Source organism: Abramis brama, assembly GCF_963993115.1.
Source record: "Abramis brama genome assembly, chromosome: 6".
Classification (NCBI taxonomy): domain Eukaryota; kingdom Metazoa; phylum Chordata; class Actinopteri; order Cypriniformes; family Leuciscidae; genus Abramis; species Abramis brama.
In genome coordinates, this window is record NC_139968.1 from 20981330 (window position 1) to 21006349 (window position 25020).

At 37.9% G+C, this 25020-nt stretch overlaps 1 protein-coding gene across 1 annotated transcript; it reads right to left on the reverse strand.

The window, feature by feature from the left end:
• Positions 1–723: 723 nt before the first annotated feature.
• Positions 724–23151, reverse strand: LOC311084315 (fibroblast growth factor 22-like). Its single transcript, XM_084116269.1, has 3 exons — positions 22225–23151; positions 3603–3706; positions 724–1419 (listed from the first exon to the last, which is right to left on the reverse strand). The coding sequence occupies exons 1-3, from the start codon at positions 22559–22561 to the stop codon at positions 1225–1227; spliced, it is 636 nt and encodes a 211-aa protein (XP_083972395.1). The 5' UTR covers positions 22562–23151; the 3' UTR covers positions 724–1224.
• Positions 23152–25020: the final 1869 nt, after the last annotated feature.

The window sequence follows — 25020 nt, forward strand, 5'->3', positions numbered from 1 at the left end:
ATGTCCAACCCAGTCTCAAGAAAAAAACGTGCCTGTGGCGATATTTTTGCAAAATGATATTATATTGCTTTTTGCGCGTATCGCGGCATAAGTGAAATAGCACCAAATACGTAGTTTTTGCCGGAACAAACTAACATGACGAAAGCATTTTCTGCTATTTGCACGTATCACAGCAGTTCGGAAATGAATTGTCAAGTGAGTGGCACTAAAAGTTTAATTCTCTATCTATTTTAAAGTGAAGAAAACATACACTAAATCCTACCGACAATGTAAGCAAAAGAAAGTTGTAATAGCCTATATTTAAAACATGTAATTTATTCCTGTGATGGCAAAGGTGAATTTTCAGCATCATTACTCCAGTCTTCAATGTCACATGATCCTTCAGAAATAATATGATGATTTGCTGCTCAAGAAACATTTCTGATTACAGTATTATAGGTATATAATATTATATAATATAAAATATACATATTAAATGTTGAGCACCGTGTTGCTTAATATTTTTGTGGATTTTTAATGAATTGTAAGTTCATTCATTTGAAATACAAATCTTTCTTACATTATAAATGCCTTTACTGTGACTTTTGATCAGTTTAATGTGTCCTTTCTGAATAAAATTATTAACATCTTAAAAAAAAAAAAAAATTGACTGACCCCATACTTTTGAACAGTATAAGCTGGTTACAGTAGCCTAGGCTGTCATTAAAATAAATTAGCCTACAAATCATGCAATAATTATGGTGAAAGCTTTTTGAGTGTTTCTTAGTCTTAAGAAAAAGACGTTTTATGAAAAGTATTTTATTAGAGATAATAAAATACCCCATAATCATTAGTTCTATGAAAAGGAATAAAAGCTGTCATTATAGTGTTAATTTCAGCCGGAAACTGCAGTGAATTGTATGAATAGGTTTTGCAAAAATGTATGAGGCACATTTTTCCAGTAAGATTGGGTTGGTGATCTCTATGAGAAATCTGCCATACAAATGGATGCAGTAAACACCTAGTTAACTCAACAACAACATTAATACATAACCTGTACATCATATTAACAGCATTGCTTTAAACATTACTGGGTCTTAAGCTGAGCCAGAAGACAGAGTAATAAGTTAATGTACTGTGCGGCAGTACTCAGAAAAACAAAACAGACAAACAAGAACTTAATAACATTTAATAAGTCCCCATCAAATGCAGATGGCACAGCATTGCTCATGAGGAAGAGTCCAGCTATGTGGGCAGCATAGGGAGGAAATGAGTAGATGGGTGTCTCCGTCTAGCTTTGTGTCCTCTGCGGGGTTTCCCTCGGCCGTTCAGCGACACGAACATCTGCCTCCCCCTGTGCTTCCAGCGCAGGGAGGCGTAGGTGTTATAGCCGTTCTCTTCGATGCGCTCTTTGAACTTGCAGCTGGGGTTGTATCTGACCTGAAATTGGTCAAATGAAGATTGCAGGATGAGTTACTTGTTGACAGCATCAAAATATTTACTGTAGTTTAAGACATGCAGTTATTATTATTATTATTATTTACACAGTTCTTGTTTTAGATGTCTTTTGACAGAAATATTCTTTAAAATTGGGCAAAATTTCATCATGTTATTTTTTATTAATTAAAATTTAATTTTACTTTAGAGGAATAAAATGGTATGTCGTTTAATTGATGCAAATGTGCTGATTGACCTACTAGTCACTGGATTGTTTTTAGTAGCAAGAGGTCCTTTTTATTAAGGCAGTCCCAAAAAAATAAAAAATATATAATTATCTGGACATAATAGATTTCAAATATATGCTAAATATATGTTGTAAACAGCGGAAATTATATATCTATAATTTCCTTAACATAGTATTTAGCAATTTTTTGCCTTCGCCAAGTTTTAGATGAAATTTATCTTTAATTTGAAAAAAAAACTTTTTTTAAAAAGTTTATATAGGCTACTGTATATATATATATATATATATATATATATATATATATATATATATATAATTTAAGATACATTTCATCTAAAACTTGGCTAAGGCAAAAAAAAAAAAAAAAGCTGAATACTATGTACAAAATGTACTTCAAACGGCAAGAAAAGAACTGTTCAATTGTGAAATGTATTTTTATTTAAAATATATATATATATTTGAAAAAAAAATTATATTGAAAATATACTATAAAATGGGCAAACATATATTATTATTAATACTATTATTATTAACAACAACAATAATAACATATTTTTATATAATGGCTTTTAGTACCTCAAGGTTGCAAATATGTTTCAAAATCTATATTATAATTTTTTTTCAGGTCTGTAACCACCCCCTAGTGAAAAATAAATGTACCAAAATGTGTTTAAAATACATTTCTTTTATGCTAAGTATACTACAAATACATTTACATATTTATGTACTTGATATACACTGCAATTGTACTTTTGGTATAGTAAATTGTTATACTTAAAGTTTGCCAAATTGAAACAACTAATTTTGTACTTAACACACTTTAGTTATCTGGAAGTAGTGCTGTGGTTCAACCAAAGATATTTGATTGTGCTGAAATGGAACTATACTGCAAGTATACTTTAGATACACTTTAAATATCTTGCATTTAAAGACTGATATTATACAGTGATAATACTATCCTTAATAATAATGACATTAAAACACATGTTAGGCTTAGTATTAAAGAAATGTGCATTGTGCAATAAAGAATTACTCCAAATAAAGTTTAATTATAATATTTATATCAGTAAGTTTAAAACTATTTGTCAGTAAATATGTTAATGGGTTTGTACTATACTTAGTGTGAAATAAATGTATTTTGGTAGGTTATTTTTTCACTAGGACCCACACCCCAATATTTGGCTCAGCCATTTTATTGAAGAATTACATTTGGATCCCCAAATCCAGAAAATGTGTTTATGTCCTAGGTAAATCTGAGAGTGAGTAATGTTCCAAGCATCCCATTGTGTACCCATTACGCATTTCTATTTATCTCAACCAGCCTGTCATTGTAAATCAACCGTCACCGTCTCGCATGGGCTCAAAAAGCTGCCTGACGAGGCCAAAAGAGCTTTGCCACTCTGCCACAGCTGGATAAAGCTATTAACTTAAAAACGGACAAAAAGGATGATGACAATAACACTTAGAGTCCCGATCGAGGCAGCTTTACAGTCCGATAAGATCACTGTGGAATGAGTGAATGTGACTAATAATCATTCAAAAGAGTAAGAAAAGAAGGGTGCTTAGGCCTCGAGTGATTCCCAAGGTTTGTCATGTTTACTCTGGGGATCGGAGGGCAGATATAGCCATCTGTAAGCCATCTTATCATGGCTGGGTGACAGATTGCCAGGGTGAGATTTCTCAGAGTGCAGTTAAAACGCACCATGCAATGGGGCGTCTTCATTAAACAAGCCACAAACAACTGTCTGGTGGCACGCACCAACTTCACAAAAACAGTAAGATACCGCAGATTCCCGTAATGACCTAGTCTGAGTTAAATCACAGTATTAACAGTCAAAATATGGATATTCACTGGATGACCAACATGTTTCAAACGTCTGTGATTCACAAAAACGCTAATACTAAAAGATGCCGAAACACTGTCATTCGATGTACCTACCGATCCGAAGAGTGTTCCCTTTTTGGACATAGCTAAGTACAGGCCGGTGCTGACAGATTTGATGGCGACAACTCCCACACTGACAGATCGGATTTCCATCAGACCTGAGGAGGGGAAAAAAGAACAGAAGTCTGGTTTAGAAAGGGTGAGTTTCTCCATCAAAAGCCACTCTATCATTACTGATTAGAACACCAGGCATCCATATGCTCAAGGGATGGGCTTTTTTTTTCCTCGCAGGACAAGAAAAAACAGGACACACTACAATAGGCCAGTTTGAATGATGCTCTTTGTGAATCCCATTAAGAACAACCTTTCCAGACATGTTTTGTTTTGTTTTTTAAACTAATGTGGCACTTATGGCATAATGAACGAAAAGTGTAGAAACAGCAAAATGCTAGATTGATGTTATGGCCAGTTTTGGGGGTAACGTTACGTGTAAAAACGTAACTTTATACGTACATAAGTTGCAAGTAAATTAACACATTTTATTTTTGACAAATACAACTGATTTCAGATGTACTTGCCAATTGTAGCTGACAAAATAGTTTGATTTTTTTTTTTTTTTTTTTTTGATAAATGCACGTCTTTTCTGTTGGTTGCTCACAAGAATGACAAAATAGTAAACAATTTTGGTCAAAGATAGGGTTTTCAAAATGTAAATACATTTATGTTGCATAAAAAAAAAACACTTTAGCTTGGTATTGCCAATATGTTTACACATGCAAAATGTAGGTCAAGTGAATAAACATTTTCAACCCCAACTCATGAGATTTAGCTACTTTTTAAGTGTGCAGTTGTGTAAGAATTTTTGTGATTAGTATGAAACTGTATGATTTGTATAACCTGTATATGGCTTGAATGACAACCTCTTTCTAATCTCTCTCTAAAAACAAGTATTAAGATTAATCCATAACCCACCCCAAAACACACAGAGCAGAACGTATGAAAACGTACAAATGAGGTCTTGAGAATTTATATGAATTTGCAACAAATCAAAACAGTTGACATTTGACATTTTTTTGTCTTTTTTTCACAATGTTTGAAAAATGTTTGAGACAGAGTTTAAGGGGCCATTCACTGAATGCATTTTTGCATTCCACCGCTGTTTTCCCATTATTTTTCAGTTTCGATGTATTTTTCAACATGCGCTCAATGGATGTCAAACATTTCACCTATTTGATTATATCTAAAGCAATCCTTTTTTTGTGATCTGGCAATTTAGTTTCAGATTGATTGTGGTAGGATGTCCATCAAGCAAAGTTTTTCTAATGCTGTTTTTGCTCTAAAATGGAGGCTGGTCCTTTTGTCATGACAATAGAACAGATTGTTTTGGAGATGACCTGAGATTGTCCTGGAAATCTGTGAAAAAGACTTGAATGCTTTCTGAGAGTGTTCCTCTCCATTACATCACATACTTCTTAATGTCTGATGTTATCTCCGGAGCATCCAATACTTTTTAAGGCTCATAAAAAGCAGCTTAAAAGGGGAAAAATACAAAACGCTGCAAACCATTTGGTGTCAGCTGGGTGCCTCTCTATAATACTGCAAGGGGAAACGGTGCAGACGAATCAGCTGTTGGCTTTGGACTGTAAACACTGTAACACATCAAGGTGCTGAATGAGATGTTGACCTAGTGCCAGTTGGGAAATGAACACAAAAAAAAAAACACAGGAAGGCGGTTCTGTTGAACACATGTGTTGCAGGTGGTAGACCGAAGAAATTGGGTTTGGGATCCTGGTTAAAGCTTTTGAGCTGTGACTGAATAAACCCTCGCCGTCAGGTTTGAGCAGGTGTAGTCATTTCTCAACAGCCATTTCTTCCAGTTTAAACTCATTGACTAATTATCGTCCGCAACTTTGTGGCACTTCCTGGGATGAATGTACTTGTTGAATTATACATGTTTTATTATGATAAAAAACACTGTTCTATCCGAAAATGGTAGCTTGGAAAAAATGGAATAGAAAATGTAGTGATAGAGTAAAATCCTTGACCGTATGTCATTTCCAATGGGTTTGGAAATTAAATCACAGACACTGATACGATGGAAGATACTGCACCAACTTAATGTCCATATAACAACCATCTTTCATATGTATTTTTGTGGTAAACTCTAAAAGCAAAAATCAAACAAGTATTCCCATGCTTGCATATTATATGTATGTATATATATATATATATATACATATATATATATATATATATATATATATATATATATATATGACGCATGACCAAAATAACACATAACGCTTGACCAAATAAATGTGTGTATATATATATATATATATATATATATATATATATATATATATAAATATATATATATATACACATACATACACACACATTTTTATATACGTTTTTATATATACATATTTTTTACGTATATATATATATATATATATATATATATATATATATATATATATATACACATCAGATTTTTATAGCATTTATCTGGCAGATGCTTTTATCCAAAACAATTTACAATGTATTCTATGTATGTCAAATGGAATAAATGTAATTTAAAATGTAACAACTTAGAAAAAGCTAGAAAAAAAAAAAATAGATCATAAATAATAATAATAAATGTAAAGAAATTCACTTGGCAAGCATGAGAAGTCTAATACAGCTGACAGGCACATAAAGTGATAAATAACGTCTTTCTTCACATATTGGTAACATAGTCCATCATAAGGACATGCTGATAGATCATTCAGGTGCCACCTCATTCAATAATGTTTGTGCTTTGAAGGTCAATATGTTATTTACTTGCCGTGTTTACAATCATGGTAGCTTTGGTGATGGACGCGTGCAAACAGCTCATAAGACATCCAGATGATTGGAGCTCACATTGAGTTTATGAGCAACGGTCGAGTCAAATGAAAAGCACCGGTGTCTGAAGTAAGTGCGGTTTCTTCTCATTTTCATTATAGCTGCTCAAAGGTGTGAGTCAAGTCCAATTCAGGAAAACGTCCTAAATAAAGAACTGATTCAGAGTGGTTTTATTTAATGCGCAAAAAACGTCTCTTTCTAAAAAAGGAAAAGACAAAAAAGCATCAAATTTTCATATAAATGATACTTTGTTGAATAGAAGTCCATACGTCTATTCTTCACCATTATTTGAACCAGCCTCAGCTGAACCACAGTTGAGAAAATCCAATGGATATTCTGTGCAGATTTGTCTAGGTGAAATTATTAAAGTTCTTGACGCATGACCAAACACCTGTAGAGCCAAGTTGGACCTTTATTAATCTTTATTCCCTTTGAAAATGTCCTCTATTGTGTCCTAAGCTCATGGTCTGTGGAGTGTTCAAGGAATTCAATTTATCATGAAAATGCCCAGTCCAACACAACCTAAAAACCTTGAAAGAAATAAAGTACTGCAAAGGTCAATCTTTACAATGCAACTACAGTCCAAATCTCGACAGAATGACTCAAATGAGATGAATCGAACACATAAAACCGTTGTACATCAGTGAAGTAATACGGCAATTTTAGTGTGTAGTTAAAGGGATAGTTCACCCTTTACTCACCCTCATGTCGTTCCAAACCCGTAAGACTTTCGTTCATCTTAAACACAAGTTTTCTGAAGAAACTCGCTCACTTTATTATGAACAGGTTTTTATTCTTTTTGAAGCGTCAAAGCAGTGGTTGCGTATCTGTCAATGAAGGGACAGAAATCTCTCAGATTTCATCAAAAAGATCTTAATTTGTGTTCCGAAGATGAACGAAAGTCTTGCAGGTTTGGAACGACAAAGGTGAGTAATTGATGTGAGAATTTTCTTTTCTTTTTTCATTGTGCTTTTTTTCCAATAGTATTTTTTTTTACATTTTAATGAAAGAATTGTGCAAGATGCCAGCGAGTTTTGTAGGTGAAAATAATTTCAGTTAAATAGCGTCGAGTTTGTTTTCGTCTCATGTTCGGGAAACTCGCTTGACCTTTGACATGTTTTGGCCGGAGATGGCAATAAGCTGCTTGAACTATTACAAGCAAAATCCTCATTTCTACAGACTTAGTCAAGTGTTGACTACCCATTCTTCCCATCTCACATGTAACCTCTGAAAGCCCTTTTGCACAGTCTTTTTACTCTTTCACTTTTGCCTTAATCTCCCACCCTTTACTTTTTGGAAGTGAGCCCATCTTCAGATCATTCAGCCCTTTTTGACATTGAAAGCAAATCAGTAAAAAAAAAAAAAAAAAAAAAGCAGGAAGGAGCTCTCAAAGCGATTCCTTTGTCAGAATTATCGTCGGGTGAGAGGAGCAGAAGGAGGAGTTGGTGGAGAACGCGGGATGTAGATGCTGGTAATAAGGAAAGCCAGGGCGGAGGTCAGGAGGTTCCTAAAATTATGTTTCCTTCAACTGGCCCTTTGCTCCCAAAAGGCCTTTGTTACATACCTGAGATTTGGAAGCTGACAAGGTCTCATTAATGACCCGGCTTTTGTCACACAGAGCAAAGTTCCACCCACATCAATTAAAAGAGAAGGAAGGGGTCGACAGGGTGAAAGATGGAGCTAAGTTTCTCCTGCGAACTCCCTCCCTTACGTGCTTTTTAAAGAGGGTCTTTAATTTCCCAGGTTGCCCCCTCCAGCAGCCCTCTCTGGCCTGTCGCCCCTTCGGGTGAAAGCCTGGGAATCTCTTGTGTCCAACTGGGTGCTTGTAGTTGATTGACGTACCTTTTCAATTTTTTCACAGTTTGCTTTCTTCCTTTAGAGGGTCCTGATGTTGTTTTTTCTCCTTTTCTTTCCTAACCCTTTTCAGATCACAACCTTTTCATGCTGGGTCCTTATTGCTGTGCCTAATGGCCGTGACCAGCACCTTTGATCAGATCAGCCTCCTCCTAGGTGCTCTTGAGCCCAATGAACTCTAGGCCTGTGTGTGTGGGATGAGCGTTCAGGCCGTGAGCCCACCATAGTCACCGCCGCTTTAGACGGCTTGAGTTTCAAGTGTGCGGGAAACCGCTCTGCCCTACTTTTGGACCATGTTACAGTCAAAATCGAATTTTTACTGGTGCCCTGGGAAAAGAGGTTATCATCTGATGCTATTCCTAGTCCTAGATGGACATTTTCCATACTAAATTTGACTAAAAATGTATGAAATTCTATGGTTTTACTGTATTTTTGATCAAATGAATGCAGCCAATTGGGGAATATAACCGAGACTTAATTTCATAATGGTTTTATTATACTGGTCTCTAGATATGTTTTGGGGCCGTCATTGGATTCGAGTCTAAAGAACTGTCTGGATTCAAGTCTAAAGTTTATTTCGTGTTTTCAGTTGGGTTCAAGTAATTTCATAATGGTTTTAATCCGAAAATGAATGTTTATGGTATAAACTAACATTTTACAACTTGTCCTGGCATGAAGCTCCACACTGACCACAGGTGTGGTCAAACAACTTCACTTGTATGCAGAAACGGCTTCTGCGGGGTTGTTAAATTTATGAGCTAATTAACAGCTGAACGATCCTAAAAGTATTCCAGTGAGCAGCTGAGAAGCTCCAGCCTGTGTTTACGGACATGCGTCATAACTATACGAAGTCTCCAAAGGTTACAGGCTATGACACACGTCTCCTCTACACTCACAAACCTCTTCTACACTGCTACTCTTTCACTTATGGAAAACCCCTCCATCCATACACACCACACATATACAGTACATATAATGGCGGATTGTCAAAATGACCCTGTAACCTTAATGGAACTGTCTTAGTATACAAATATAACTTGTCTATGCTCCAGTATTTAGCGCAATTTTCCACCTTGGCTTCATATTACTATATATTATTCAAATTACGTAAGTCTGTCAAGGCGTTAAAGTCTATAGTAATGATTCCCATGTCTTATTTAGATCCCATGACACCCTACACAGCCATAAACATAACTTATGGTTGTTATTGATGTAATAAATGTGTACAGCTAAGCTGTTTATAATAACGGTTTCCAAGCTCCCTCTAAGCTGAATGTGTGGAAAAAAGCTAGACATTTCTTGACATTTTCAACACTAAATAAACGGACGCCGTTTCAACTGCAAGTCAATTGATTTTCTATATGAAACTGAATGTATGAGAAGTTACTGATTAATTCACAATAAAAGCGTTTTTGGGGGCTGAAGAAATGCATAACAAATATGCACCGGTTTTTGCCATTTAGAAGCAGGACAATGGTTTGTTCAGATGTACTCGCATGCCTTTTGGTCTGTTCTTACTGCGAAAACGGTGAAAGGGATGAAAGAAACAACGAGAGTGCAAAGAATGGACGCGGCTGAGGCGATTCTTTGCCTGGCCTGATTTCTCTCTTCGTTCCCACATTCTTGCCATCTCCAGGGGGTGGGGTGGTGTGTGTTAAACTACGCTGGCTTTGATAACATCAGTCTTTCTCATCCTATTAGTCTGCTATCCATTGCACCAGAGGCCTGCGTGTGAGGTAAACATGCCCTTTTTCACAATTAAATTGGTCGTTAAATAGAGATTTTTGAACAAGATGCGCAGTGGTCTTGGTCCAGTTTTAGAGAACCAAGCGTAAAGAACAAGAGTAGAGAACCGCACAATACTTTTTTTCCTAGTTATAAACACTTCCCAAGAGACTCACAGAGTTTTAATGGCCGATATTAAAATGTATACTTTTTTTGCCAGAATAAATTTTAAATAAAATATTTTATTTTATCTTGTTTGAAATTCAATAGTGAATTTTGGCATCACAGCTTAGTAAAATACTTATTAAAAAATATATATATATTATTCATTTTGAGATTTGCTAAAGATTTAATTTAACAGTGTTGCGAATTATGAATTATTAGTGTTTTTAAAAATGTACTAAGTGTATAATACATATATATCACATAAATATAAAAAATGTCTCAATTATCGGTATATAATCTAGTTCACACCTGCACACATGCACCTCTCTACTGGGATATAATATGGACTATAATATTGACATATTTCAGACAACATGAACAAAAGCAAATAGGAACTCATGCTCCAGTTCCTGTAAAAACTGATGAAAACTGCACCATGTTTTAAAAATAAAATCAAATAAAAATATTTTTGACCAGGTCACACACATTGAAGTTAAATAACTCTGCCAAGCATTTACTGTCCAGTCTCATAAATGTCCATTGGCTGTAATGTGAAACATCTGTTTCAGACTTGGTCTTTACTTCTCGCCATGTGTTTCATAGGGCTCCAGTATAATAAAGTGCATGTCATATTCACTCAAGCTTTACTGAATAAAATAAAGAATAAAATAGAATATTCTATTTCATGCACCAAATGGTCATGGTTGGAAAACACCATTTATCCTTAATACTGAAACTGATCTACAGCCCCAAATACTGAAGATGATACTTATTCCAACACACACACACAGGATTATACATATTTAAGTTATTTATCTCTATTTATTCGTATTCTAAAATTTGCATTGTTGGAGGATGCACCGATATTTCAAATTCTGGCTAACTTCTATAACTATATTGTCTAAATACATAAAAAATGAAACACTAAAATCAACTATTTTAAATGGTGCATCATACAGTATGGAACTTGTACAATATGAAAAATATGAAAATAGAATGGATATGCATTATGAGATTTGCTAAAGATTATTAAATTAGTATTGTTTTTTAAGGTGAAATTTAAATTAATGTTAGATGACTGGAAAGGTCATCCAAATGTTAAATTATGGGTTATAAATATTTACAATTAAATATCCAATATCGACCGATAACCGTTATGGTACCGATATAGTGTGCATCCCTATAGCCGTTCAGTTGCTATTGTGTCGGCAAGTGAGGATGTGCAAATTTGAACCACAAGCATCAAGGCACTTTAACTCAGTTGAGAGTCCATTATCACACTCATTTGCCAGGGTTGCACACTTGGGTGACGTTCCCTCTCACACAATTCAGAGCTGTTACAGTTTCAGGGGCCTGCCCTTGGCCTCGTTTTGCTTTTATGGCTCGCTGAATGCAAGCTCTTGGGATTAGCCAGGTCCTTCAAAGGCCATTAGAGCCAGTGACAGGTATCCCATTACCCCCCGCACACAGAGAGACGGCCCAGGTGAGAGGCACAGAGGCCAGGAAGGAGAGCAGGGGTCAGACGGGGACAAAGCGAGACTTAGCTAGGGCCCCAAGTTTCTTTCTGTCAGTTTGTCTGCCTTGTCAAACTTACAGACAGCTCTTTCTGTCACTGACCGGTTCCCCTAACGCTGTAGAAACGTTTCATTTTTGTAAATGTGTGAAGTTTGTGACTGAAAGGTTGAAAGACACATAAAAGAGATACAAATATTGAGCACTTTGGTGGACTTTAAGCCAGAATTTGAGTTTTTGCGTGGCTTTATTTATACATATTTGGCTTATTACAATTGCACAAATTACTACATTTGCTCATTGAATTCAAATGACTGATCTGTCTGGGACGAACTAGCTAAATAACTTTTTTTTTTCACATTGTTACATGTGTGTATGGTAGAAATGTGTTTAGAACACTGATATCGAGATTTAGAACTGAGACTCAGAGATAAGAGATTCTTAAAAGGCACAGGAAGTCTTTCATTAGTTAATTACTGTCCCAGATAAAGAGACCACTTCCAGAGTCAATTGATCCAGGGTCAGAGGCCAAGTATAATCAACCCCTAAAACAAGATCCCAGAATGGCCGATTTACTCACTGTATGGCCCACAAAGTCCATTGAGACACTTCAATGTTCATCCCGCCAAATTTTCTCACAGAAAATGTGTCTTCTTTTCCTGCACTGGCAGATTTATTCACTTGTTTTTAAGTGGTTTATACTTAATACAAGTGGAATCAATTTGCCAGTGCAATAAGATTAAATGGACTCGTATTCAAGCAAATTCTCAAAAAAATGTATCTTGTTGCTATGACTGCACTGGTGGTCGCAAACTAGTGGCCAGACCTTCAACAAGACCGATTTCTATTGCTCCTAAAGGCTGAATAGTACATATCTGGCTTCTTTCTCATGTGAAACCAAACCCTCAGGATGGTTCCCTTGCTAGCATTTTTTCTCATTGAAAAAACTAGCAGACATTCACCCACCCACTAAGAGTTTTAGCATGCCGGAGGGCAAGCGGTGCCTCTGTCGTGAGGACTGAGAAGGCGCAAGAGGTTAACAAAGACATGGTCTGGTGTGTCTGGTCTTATGAGGTACTAAAATGCGTGAGGTGGCACGGAAAGAAAGCAGGACCCCATAAATAGGCTTTTCTTTAATCAAGGAGAGGGTGTGCAGCAGTGCCTCCAAATCACGCATCACTTCCTGTGCCAGCAAGCGGGTAGACATCAATGGCCCGTACGGATAGTTACAAGCGGATTCAAGGGCTATTTTGTGACTCAAGGCTTCTGTTGTTTTCTGCAGCCAGCGCTATCAAAAGGCCCAGGATTAAGGCTGAGGTCATTGTCGAAATGTGGTTAATTGCACCAAGTTGCATGAGAGGAGAACCGTCCACCTGCCAAAATGCAGATGCAGTTGTCCTGACTAAAATCAGGCTTGGGGACGAGAGCATACTACCTCACCCTTGCAAATACGTGTAGGGCTTATTCAAACAAGGCTATGGTTTAACTTCTCCAGAACCTATATGAATCTAGAGGGCTTAAAGGTTTTATTCACTTCAGAATTAAAATGTCCTGATAATTTACTCACCCCCACGTCATCCAAGATGTTCATGTCTTTCTTTCTTCAGTCGAAAATAAATTAAGGTTTTTGAGAAAAACATTCCAGGATTTTCAATGTAGCTTCAAAGGGCTCTACACGATCCCAGCCAAGGAATAAGGGTCTTATCTAGCGAAACGATCTTATCTTGTTCAAAACAAACAAACAAAAAATATATATAGATACTTTTTAACCACAAATGCTCGTCTTGCACTAGCACTGCGATACGCCACGCATTACGTAATCGCTTTGAAAGGTCATGCATGTTCCGGTTCAAAAAGGTAGGGTAGGGCGGAAAACTTGGATATGGCGATATGTTTCCTTGGATGACACGGGGGTGAGTAAATTATCAGGAAATTTTAATTCTGAAGTGACCTTTTAATCCTTTAATACCTGTTGTCACACAGAACAATTACCATAATCTAGCACATAAAACAATTGCATCACCCGTTCTACTCTAATTTGACAAAGTACTTAACCTAAAAATAGCAACGGAGTTACAAAGGTTGTGTTGCGGTGACAACAGAGAAGGTAGTGCTTGAAACAGGGCCGACTGAGCTTAGACAAGGAGTTCCACTTGGTCAATCCGAAGCAGGATGTTTTCCATGGCTGGAGCTCACTCTGTGTTTCAAAGCACTGAAATGAGACGGACCGAAAAGGAAGTTGACAGGCAGCACAAAGGGGCAATCAGCTTCTTGTCAGATCTGTCAAATCACTCAGCTAGCGAGAGAGGCCTTGACCTTAACACTATCCTCCATGGGGGATTTCTGGCCCTTGTCCACTCAACCTTGGTCTGGAACTTTCTGATCAGAGCACACCTGAAACTTCGCAACTGATATCAGCAGCACAGAGAGTTAAGACAACATCTCCCCTTGTTTCAAAGAGCTTTAACATCAGACTTAGCATCAGTTGGTGTTGAGCTCTCTACATAAAAAATGCCACTTTTTGATATTTTGTTATGAGTATAAATAGAACAAGCACAAGAATTTGTCAATCAAATTCACAAAATGAAGATATAAAATGTAAGTACATTGCTCAAAATGAAGACAAAAAGTATGTCTGGTTGTCAAACTTTGTGGAACATGTTTAAAGGAATAGTTCACCCAAAAATGAAATTAATCCCATAATTTGTTCACCCTCAAGCCATCCTAGGTTATATTAAATAAAATCCTGGCTCTCCCGAGCTTTGTAATGGAATTGAATAGTGTGTTTTTGAAGCTACAAAAAGCCATCTATGTATGCATGTGTGTGTGTGTGTGTGTTTGTATATATATACACACACTGACAGTAACTAATAATAACAATAATTTACAGTTCAGAAGTGAGTCAAATATTGATTCATTAACTGCTCTGATAAACTCTTTAGTGAAAGAAAAACACACAAAGAACCATTTCATAAGAGTAATTTGTATGTCTGTATGTCATACACACTGTATGTCTTTATTTTACCACAAAAAAAACCCGTCTAATTTGTAAAGTGGGGTCTGGCCATGATAAGTCATGCAGAAAGATGAATAAATACATAAACATACAGTGAGCTCTGCTATGTGTTAACTTGCAGATGAAGGATCACATAATTGACAAACAGCATACATCCTGAAAATGTTGATTCAGCTAATTGGCCACACGGGAAACTAAACCGATATTGAAGAGCGTTTGGGAAAATATGCAATTCTTTTTTTTTTTGAATCACAACTGGATGATTATGAGGCAAGACAAAAAGAAAAATGCGTCAGGAAACTGAAACTGAGATAATGTTTCAGTCTTGACAGCGTCTTAATGATGGCAGTGGCATATCGGTTACAGGTATAGCGTGCTTACCACAAGGTTGGTGGAAAGCAGTGTGAACTTGCAATGAAGAAGCCAACTTTGAGGTACAATAAATCATTATTATCACTTTAATCGCAGCTGAAAACTGATTCAAGTTTTAATAGCCAAATCAAATCCTAGAGGCTATAACTGAGTGAGCAAACACATACAAATTCAGTTTACACCATGGGGCAATTGTGTGCTTAGGGCTTATTTTGTTGAATGTGCTCATTGACAATGCCCTATGTCATTTCAGGACAGCACATTTCAGCACATCATGATTACTTTACATCTTTAGGTGGCGAGATAAAACTGTTAAAACATTCAGCGCATGTAGCTGGCCTTCATAGTGGCCCGGCTTTTGTTGTTGTCCTATGTCTGATTTCATGCAAACAAGCTGATTATGATAAGGTATGGAAAGAGTTTCTAAATCTCACATACACTGTTTAACTGGTTTAGATCAAAAGCTGACCGGAGAATTGTCCCGTCTTATCACATAAAACAAAGCTGATAAAACTTTGTAACTATCAAATACACTACTGTTCAAAAGTTTAGGGGCGGTTTTTGAAAGAAGTCTCTTATAATCACCACGGCTGCATTTATTTGATCAAAAAATACAGTAAAAAATAGTAATATTGTAAAATATTGTTACAAAATACTGTCACATGATCCTTCAGAAATCATTCTAAAATGCTGATCTGGTGCTCAAGAAACATTTCTTGTCATTATCAATGTTGAAAACTGTTGTGTGCTAAACATTTTTGTGGAAACCGTGATACAGAGGTTTTTCAGGACTCTTTAATGCATACAGTTTTAAAATAGAAATCTTTTGTGACATTATAAATGTCTTTACTGTCACTTTTGATCAATTTAACAAATCATCCTTTCATGAACAGTATTCATTTCTTTTAAAAAACAAAAAGTAACTGACCACAAACTTTTGAACGGTAGCAATATACTGTAAATAAACTGCTACCATAGTGATATGGCTGTTTGCTTAAAGCTGTTTTATATTGTTGTTTGTTGTCATGTTGATTTATATACATAAGTTGTTTTAGAACTATGATTATGTCAAATTGTGCAACACACTTCCAAACATAGGACAGGTATACACAAACTTTAAATTTCATACTAAAACATTGTATATCTTGGGATTTTATAAATCCATTGTCACATTACTTATAGCAAACCACAATATTAAATGAATTAACATATCTATGGTAGAAAGTAGTTTAGATTATGTGATCAAAGTCTTTCAGTGGTAGCCATAGGAATCCTCAGGCAGATGAAGGGTGGGCCTGTTTTTAGTGGCTCACTCATTTTATTGCTGTTTTTTACAACTTAATCAGCTGTAATTAAGTGTAAAGACGTACACTAGGTGTGTCACAATCTTATCGTGCCATATTTTATAAGTAGTTTCCTTTAGATTTTAGGTCTGATTAAAAACTTGGGCTTGCAACACCTAAGAGACCATTCTATTCACGTCAATAATTGGTGTATCATTATAAATAGACAAGTGATAAATAGCACCAATTTAGGTCACCAAAACATGAGGTGAACCACTAATAAATACAAGAAAACCCAGAGGGAGAATTACAGCAGAATTCCTGTGTATCATTTCAGACTAAGAGAAATCAGTTTAATAAGCCAGCATTTCGACTTCTGATATTTATCCCAAAATGGCAGGTTTGGACATTAATGTTACCACAATATATATATATATATACTGTGACTGGCAAAGAATGTGTAAATCTCAAATTGTTATAAATGCATGCATGGGAATCCCACAGTAGTCACTCAGAGTCTCCAAGATACACCGTCTGGGTTAACCTAAGCTTGAAGTTGAACAGCTTTAATCAAAAGGTCAATTCAGAGCGACTACAATCCCAAGAGGGTGCTCCAATTTGCCGCTGCCTAGTGCCTGAACCTAGTCACAATGAGACCGAGTCTGTCTGTCTGTTTAATTTCGCCTCAGAGCCAAGAGAGGTGGACTGTGTTGGCTTTGGCAGATGTTAGTCAGCATATGGCACTGCATGATTTAGCCAAGCTGTGGGTTCCCAACTGATCTAATTAATACTTGTTTTACATCCCTCACAAAAAGTTATAATAATAATAACAACAGTGCTAATGACTTCTCATTCAGGAAAAAATGGTCTCGGGTCAATTTTCTGCAAACATTACCGTTTGGCTAGCGAAGATGAGAGAAGTGGAGCAATACCTTTTGAACCATGAGACTGCCTGTCAGTAATCGCACCGCTGGGTATATAGAGTGCTCAACCTTTAAATGAAAATATATATTGCATTAGTTGAGTCATCATAAGACTAGGCCCAGTTTTATGTTGTTATCGTTGGCTGTTTTTGTAATATCATCAGAGATTACCAGATTCAAACTGACACTCTGTGACTCAATAAGTACATTTACATGCGCTTTAAAAGTTTGATTTCCATCAGGCTAAAGAATGATTTAGAATGATTAGAAATTCCAGATTTTGTGTATTCCTATTAGCCACTGTAGTATCACTGCTTGCACGTTCCTCGAGTCCACTGCCGATTCAACCATTCGGCAAAGGCTTTTAAAGTAGTTTTACTCAGCTTCTTTGCACCTAGCAGCACACTACTAATTGTGTAACGGAGGCCAGCTAATGAGAGTTGTGCATGTAAACCTCACTTCCACCCCAAAGACTTTAGCGTTCTTGTTAGTGCACCCACCTCCCCGGTCAAAGACCCGGGTTCAAGGCCCGCACAGAGTGGGGAGGGGGAGAGTAGGACCTGAGGGGTTACATTGGTGCCGTGACCCGGATGGGAGTGAGGTTTAGGGGGGTGAGTGTAACGAAAGCCAGCTAGTGAGAGATTTGCATTTAAACCTCACTCCCCTGATCTCAGGAGGCGCGCTAGAGTGACTGTGGTCTTTAGCGTCCTTGTTAGCGCGCCAACCTCCTATGCCGGAGACCCGTATTCAAAAAGTGGGGCGAGTAGGACCTGAGGGGTTACAACTGCAACGTGTCTTTTTATCCATTCATGACATCAAAAATGGCCTTTGGAAAGAAAAGAGGTTAGAGAAATTAGGACATTTTATCTCTACCACTCTCAGAGTGCGTGTCAGTTTCTGTCTTTTTCACTTTCACAGGGCCAAAACCACCTGGCAAGAGATGGATTTCGAGCCTTTTCTCACTAACTCTGGACCACTGTCCATCGGAAGGATTAAAAAGGCTGGATTTGTAGGATTTTCTTTTTTTTCCTGGCACCAAAATCTCCAAGAGGCCCCTACAGGCTAAATGTAAGCAACATTCCCAGACTTTCCAGAAGCGTCTGGAATCACCTAGCACCCATGTGCCCTTACCACTTAAACTGTCACAAACCAGGAGCTTCACTACTATACTTATGAAAGGTCCTTAGTGGAGTACATGCTCTCTCACGCTTTAACAAATTTGAGGCAACCAAGTACTTTAATGTCTCATCATATATCGATACTTCTGAGGACTGTTAATTAATTTTATGAATTCAGCTGTCTGTAATCAAACACATTCTGTAATTATTTGGTTTTCTAATAAAACACATATACAGACCTGATATGGTGATATAATATAATATTGTGAATTTATTTTCACCTCCCATGAATTCTCCAGCATTCAGTCGTGCACAATCTTTCCTCTGTGGCCTCTAGGCGTCCATGAACTGACAGTCTCTCTTTTTGAAATATGTTTTAAATAATTCCACAATATATTCAGAACGGGTGGATGATTTTCTTCCCGTGACTCAGGTCCAAGCTCAACACACCTATGAAATCACGGCAAGGGAAAACTGTAACATCTAAAGCAAGATGCAGAAAAGTGAGGGGAAACTTGGTAAACATGACACAACTCTTGTAAATACAGCTGAAATGGAAGAAGGAGAACGAGAGAAAATGAGAAACAGAGGGAAAGGCCTGGCAAACTGCAAAGTGGCCATATTTTAGCAAAAGTGACTTCTCTGATTATGCCTGTCGCATGACTTTATTTCCTTAAGCACAGTGTTGTTGCCTGGACTCAAGTCAAGCATTTGATGTCCTCAACCACATACGCCCTAGACTTCAACAGCGTTCTTTTTAAAGCCAAATGTTAAGGGGAAAAAAAGAGTTAAGCTGGTTTTAAGTACCTGCATCACAAAAAGTGTAAAAGAAAACAACCTTGGCTAAGGTGAAATCCTTAAACAGAATGGACAGAAAACATTGGATAAAGATTGATCTACTTTCTTACTCACCAACCCACTTTAGTTATCAAGTGGTGGTTGATGGTTACAGTCTTTACCTTTGAAGTCTGATTGACATTTCCATTCTTTTTCTTTCTCATGCCTTTTAGAGAAAACTTGTACTTTACTACATTTGTTACTAGTTAGAAAAACATTATATCTAAAGAAACTTACAATATTAATTTCATGGATAGCTTGCCTTGAGCAAAATGTACTAATTTGCTAAATTGAAGGCCATTATTGATAGAGTAGCAGGTGAAACTCACACTAGTGTATGGGTCTTCACAAAGTTTGGCTGGGTAGCTTGTTAGCCCTCGCTGGTAGATTGTGAAACTACACCATTATGTGTGCAAAATACATTTCCATTGACAGGTGAGGCAAGCAACATATAAATTGTATATATTTCATAAATTTGCCATGCACAATCCAATGTTTAGAGGGCTTGTAAAACCATAAAATTGACTATTTTTTTCTTGTTTGCTCTCTTTAATGTCATGCTTATGCACCCGGCAGAATAGTTGCTAGCAAAGGGATTGGGACTGTGTCTGTTTTTGTACTACCAACAGTCAATAAGCACTGTCAGGTGCACTACTACCACCCTTCATTTCCACTCAACTGTGAAATAATAGTCAAATAAGCTTGTTTAGTTTGCATTAACTAAAGCCATTGACTGAACGATGAGAATCTTATTGTAGTTGATTGACATCAATCTACTTTGAATCCTGAAACCTCAAAGTGCTTGTTCCATTCAGCACCTGGACAAAAACAAGTTTCAGGAATTGGAGCCAAAGCAAGGCTAGTTTGTAGCCCGTTAAGCTCTAAAATCATTTGCACACTTATGCAAGACATTTCCTCCAGGTCATGTTGCTTAATTTTGTCCTTGTTCAAACAGTGCTATCTTAAATTATTTTGCTAACAAATTCAACTTGAGCAATCTTCCAAACATGCAGTTATTAGCTCATTAACAGCCCTTTAAAGGAATCCTCATCTTGAAAATTAGTGAATTAAGTATGGAAACTCTCAAACGTACTATAAATGTGTGTTGTTCAATGCACAAATGCAATAATATCCCCTGCATCCTTTTACCTCTCAATCTATCTTTCAGTCCTTTTCATCGAAGCCTCTTCTCTCAGCTGTTCCAGTCTGCAGTTCACTGGGATTGATACAATATTTTCCTACCTCAATTAGCCAAGGGCCCGTTGACTTATTCCAACTGTTTTTGCACCTGAGAGTTTGGGAGCGAGAGTTGGAAAAAGTGAGAGGGAGAGTCAGTGCAGGGCTGTTTGGGCAACGCGGTAGTGTTGACGGACGCTGAGGGCTAAGCAGAGGACAAGGTGGACAGCAGCAAAGCAACACCAACAAGATCAATGTAAAACAAAGTTTTGATTCTGAGTTTACTGAAAGAAGTCATGATACCTGTATTTTGTGAAAATCTAAAATTTCCTCTAATGTGAACCCTGAAAGCAAGTAAAGGCGATATAGAGAAATTCTGCACTGCTAATTAATGCAGGATATCTTTCTGTGAAGGGGACCCTCTTTGCTAAAAAGGACCTTAATTTAGGGACAGGAAATGAGAGGATGGTAAGTAAATGCACAAGCAAATTGCTTCTGAGGGCTGTACAATTTCGCCCAGCTGTATTAAGCACAAGCATCTTAGCTGATCTGAGACAGAAACTCATAAACAAATGTCATGCAACAGTTAAGATCTGCACAGTGGCAGAGCAGTTAAAGCAACTTTCCTGGAAAAAAGTCTGACTCACTCTGTTTTGCAACAACACACATACACAACAACCAGGGTCAACCCACCATGACACAGACCAGTTCAATCCCAAATTCAAATGAACGGAAAGCCACTGCTAAACCCTGACACAGGATGACATAACGTAAAACTCCAGCTGAAACAAGTGCAAAGATAATGGAACCAAATTAGGAGGTAAGGGAGAAGTGATTTGTAAGGAGCATGGGATGACCCTGATGACAGGCACATCTGGTGGATTTATCATTGTATAAATCTGCCAACTTTCTACCAACTGCACCTGCTTTTTTAAAATGTGCATACACCCACAATTTTCAGTGGGGCTAAAATAGTCAAAGTAAAGAAAAAAAATGTTCAAATCTTCACTGGGGCTTTACCCTTAAAGGGACATCTTTGCAACTTATTTAGCCCTTAAATGTTAACAGCAGAACCTTAAGAGTACATATTAATACATACTCTAAAGTATTAATATGCACCTCTTAGAGGTACAAAGTCATCCCTTTAAGGGTACTGCACCATTTACAAGCTGTTGTATACCTAAAAGTACAATTTTTGCACTTTTTTCTGACAGTGTGCAGTGAATATATGTATGAGAATATGCAACTATACTTAACTGCAAACAAAATATACAGTTGTGATTACACTTGATGTTCAGTTTTGACAAATCCTCTCCTGTTCAACTGATCCCTTATTTAAATATAGAAGTCAGTTTCTTCTTCCGAGTAAAAAATAAAACAGGTAACTTATATACATAAAAATTAAGACAAACTCACAAATGTGGTCACAAGTAACAAGAAATTGTCACATTGTGAAATATTAAGTCACAAGATAAGATACGTTGCAATTAGGAGATATATAAAGCTGCAATAATGAGAGATAAAGTCACAGGTGGAGACAGACTTCCATATTTCAAAACGTAGTATTTTGTTGGCCAATATAAGGGCCTTCACATTCCCATGAAGTGTTTTGTGTATTACAAATCCTACCTAGCAACACCTTTGTACATGCACATAATAAAAAAGTCTGACGCTACAAGCAGAGGACTAAAAGAGCCATAAACTCAAATGATAAGAGAGTCAATGAAAAATCATAAAGACCAAATGAGCACGACTCCCTTTCTGCAGGAACACATGCATGCAGAAAAACACTGTGTGTCTACTCACTGTCAGCGTAATTCTTCCGACGGGTGCCATCCACCTTGCCCGTCTTGTCGATGCAGAGAAAGAACTTGTTGGCGGAATAGAGGCGTCGTAGGCGAACATCACCCTCTAGGTGGTTGTAGCTGCGTGTGTGCCGCTCCAGAGTCCAAGAGCAGTTTGTGCCCTGTGCCAGCGCATGAAGAGGGTCATGCCCCAGTCCAGGTGGGCAACCTCCAAGAGCAGAGCAAGCCAGAAAGAGCAAGGACAGGCATACCAGGGAAAAAGGATAAGAAGGGAGGGCTGAGCCAGCAAAGGTGAGGTCGAAGTGGAGACCAGCGGTAGTAGGTGTCCATTTGCACATGATGGGTCAGACTCCCAAGGTGCACCTTGCACAAGTAGTCGGCATGATGCTGGTCTTCGCTGGGTGCTCTGCCTCACGCAGACCCCTTTAGCAGGAACATGAGAAGAGATGGTAAAAGTTCTTTGAAAAAGAAAATGGTCTTGTAACTAGCTGTCTTCTGGTTTTGCTCTTCAGAGTGATGAATGAAAACTCTGCAATGCCATCCTGAAGAAACGTCTCGGTCTTGTTAGATTGTCCTGGAGCATTCAGGTCCCTCAGTCCAACCTGACTGAGTTGCGGGAGCCTGTGTCCTGTGTGATGGCTGCACCTTGCAGGGCTCTCCTCTCAGCCAGAGGCAGAGCAAGGTGAAATGTGAGGCTGCCTGACCCGTGCCTGTGAATGAGCTGAGTTGAATGAGTGTATTTGAATGAGTGTGTGTGTGTGTGTGTGAGAGAAATATTCAAAGAGACTACAGAGAGAAAGAGAGGGAGAGGATATGATAGAGGTGGCAGTGAGAGCAAGTCTGACGGACTGAACAAGGCAGTAAAGCTGTAAATGGGTGTCTTTCTCTCTCTCACTCTCTGTGCCTTGCTGTCTGCCTGCTCTTTGGTGGGGTGGCTCAGTTCTTTCCTGCATTTTATTCAGGGCAGGGCTTGCATCTGGGGGACTTGGATGGGTGGGGCCTGTATTATTCATAATCATTTTAAGTAAATGTCACTCTCAATATTGTTTACCTTTTAACATACTGTCATTCATTTCCCTTAAAGGCCCACTGAAATCAAAATTTAAGTTTTTTAGCTTGTAGTATGAATATTTTAGCCTTAAGGTTATGAATAAGCTGGTGTGTTCCAAAAAAATGACAACATGTGCATTTAGGAAATAAAATAATTAAAAACTTACAGTCTCTCACTTCCGCTAAAATGGATCACGGTATTTTATGACATCACCGTGGACTTCAGCTTCTCATCACATCTTCTGTCCAATCAAATGCTCCCTAGAATCGTAAGCGTCCCGCTCCCTATGCTATTAATACCACCTGACCGTTGACACGTCATGGAGCAATATGGGTTGGCGTTTTCCAACCGTACGTTGGTTAAAGGAACACGCCCACTTTTTGGGACTTTAGCTTATTCACCGTATCCCCCGGAGTTAGATAAGTCCATACATACCCTTCTCATCTCCGTGCGTGCCGTAACTCTGTCTGACGCACCCACCGCTAGCCTAGCTTAGCACAAATACTGGAGGTAAACGGCCTCCATCTATCTAGTTGTGATTTGTATAGTCACAGCGTGTACAAATAACAAGGGATACAACATAAGACACATGAGACACAGCCATCTTCTAACTGTATACATACTAGGAACTATATTCTCAGAAGGCGAAGCACTGCTACTTGGGCGGAGTGATTTGCTCACAGCACCTGAGAAGCAGAAAGTTCACTCAGAGCTGGAGTAAATCACTCCGCCCAAGTAGCAGTGCTTCGCCTTCTGAGAATATAGTTCCCAGTATGCATGTTGCCGTTATTTTGTCACTTATTGGGAGCAGTAGGCTAGATGGAGCCGTTTACCTCCCGTATTTGTGCTAAGCTAGCGGTGGGTGCGTCAGACAGAGTTACAGCACGTACGGAGATGAGAAGGGTGTGTATGGACTTATCTAACTCTGGGGGATACGGTGAAAAAGAAGTCCCAAAAAGTCGGCGTGTTCCTTTAAGAATGAAATGGCTAGAATTTGATCACACCTCTACTAATGAATCTAACGTATCACCAGCGCTCGGATTAGCTTCCATGGTGCTCTCAAGTACGACTTGCAGTCTTTGAAGTAAACTAAACACTATTGGCTATTTGAAAAGGGGGTGGAGCCATTCAATATGTCCCACCTCAGCTTCCTGTTTCAGTGGAAATTTCGTCAACGCATCATACAAAGCTGCGCGTTCCAAGGCACTTCAGTGGGCCTTTAAGGAAATTGCTCATCCTCAGATGCGGCGTATCATTTTGCATCCAAAATAAACTTGCCATCACATGTGATATACTGCAGTGTCTGTGGAAGTTAATAATCAGGTAAATAACAGTTTAAACTGAAGTTAAGGGTTTCAAAATTGATAAATTTGAGCAGCAAGGATGAGGCCTCCCTCACCTGTAATGGCACTTGTATGTTAACAGTCCCAATGGACATTTAAGTCAGCTTCTGACCTAGTGAAAATCACTCTGGCATTTTATTAATGAACAGCTGGGAGCCTAAAAAAGCACAACATTTTCCGAAAGGACACCAAGTCAAATATTTACAAAATCCTTCTTTATCGCTGCTCAAGATGTTGTGTGCTCTACTTAAATGAGTGGCATTTGGCGGCACATTTGTCTAAACGAACCTCCGCTCTGAAGCACTGACATCCTTTTCAAAGCCTCCTGGTTTCAATGAAGTGTGCAGCCCAGGGGCAGAGGGTGAAAATTAGCTTGAAAAGTGTGTTTTACAGAGAAGAGTCA

Coding starts and splice junctions, on each gene's coding strand:
- LOC311084315 (XM_084116269.1), bottom strand. CDS start 22,561: ATGTGCAAATGGACACCTACTACCGCTGGTCTCCACTTCGACCTCACC. Junction 3,707..22,224: donor TCGGAAGAATTACGCTGACA/GTGAGTAGACAC, acceptor TCCCCTCCTCAG/GTCTGATGGAAATCCGATCT. Junction 1,420..3,602: donor AGGGAACACTCTTCGGATCG/GTAGGTACATCG, acceptor GACCAATTTCAG/GTCAGATACAACCCCAGCTG.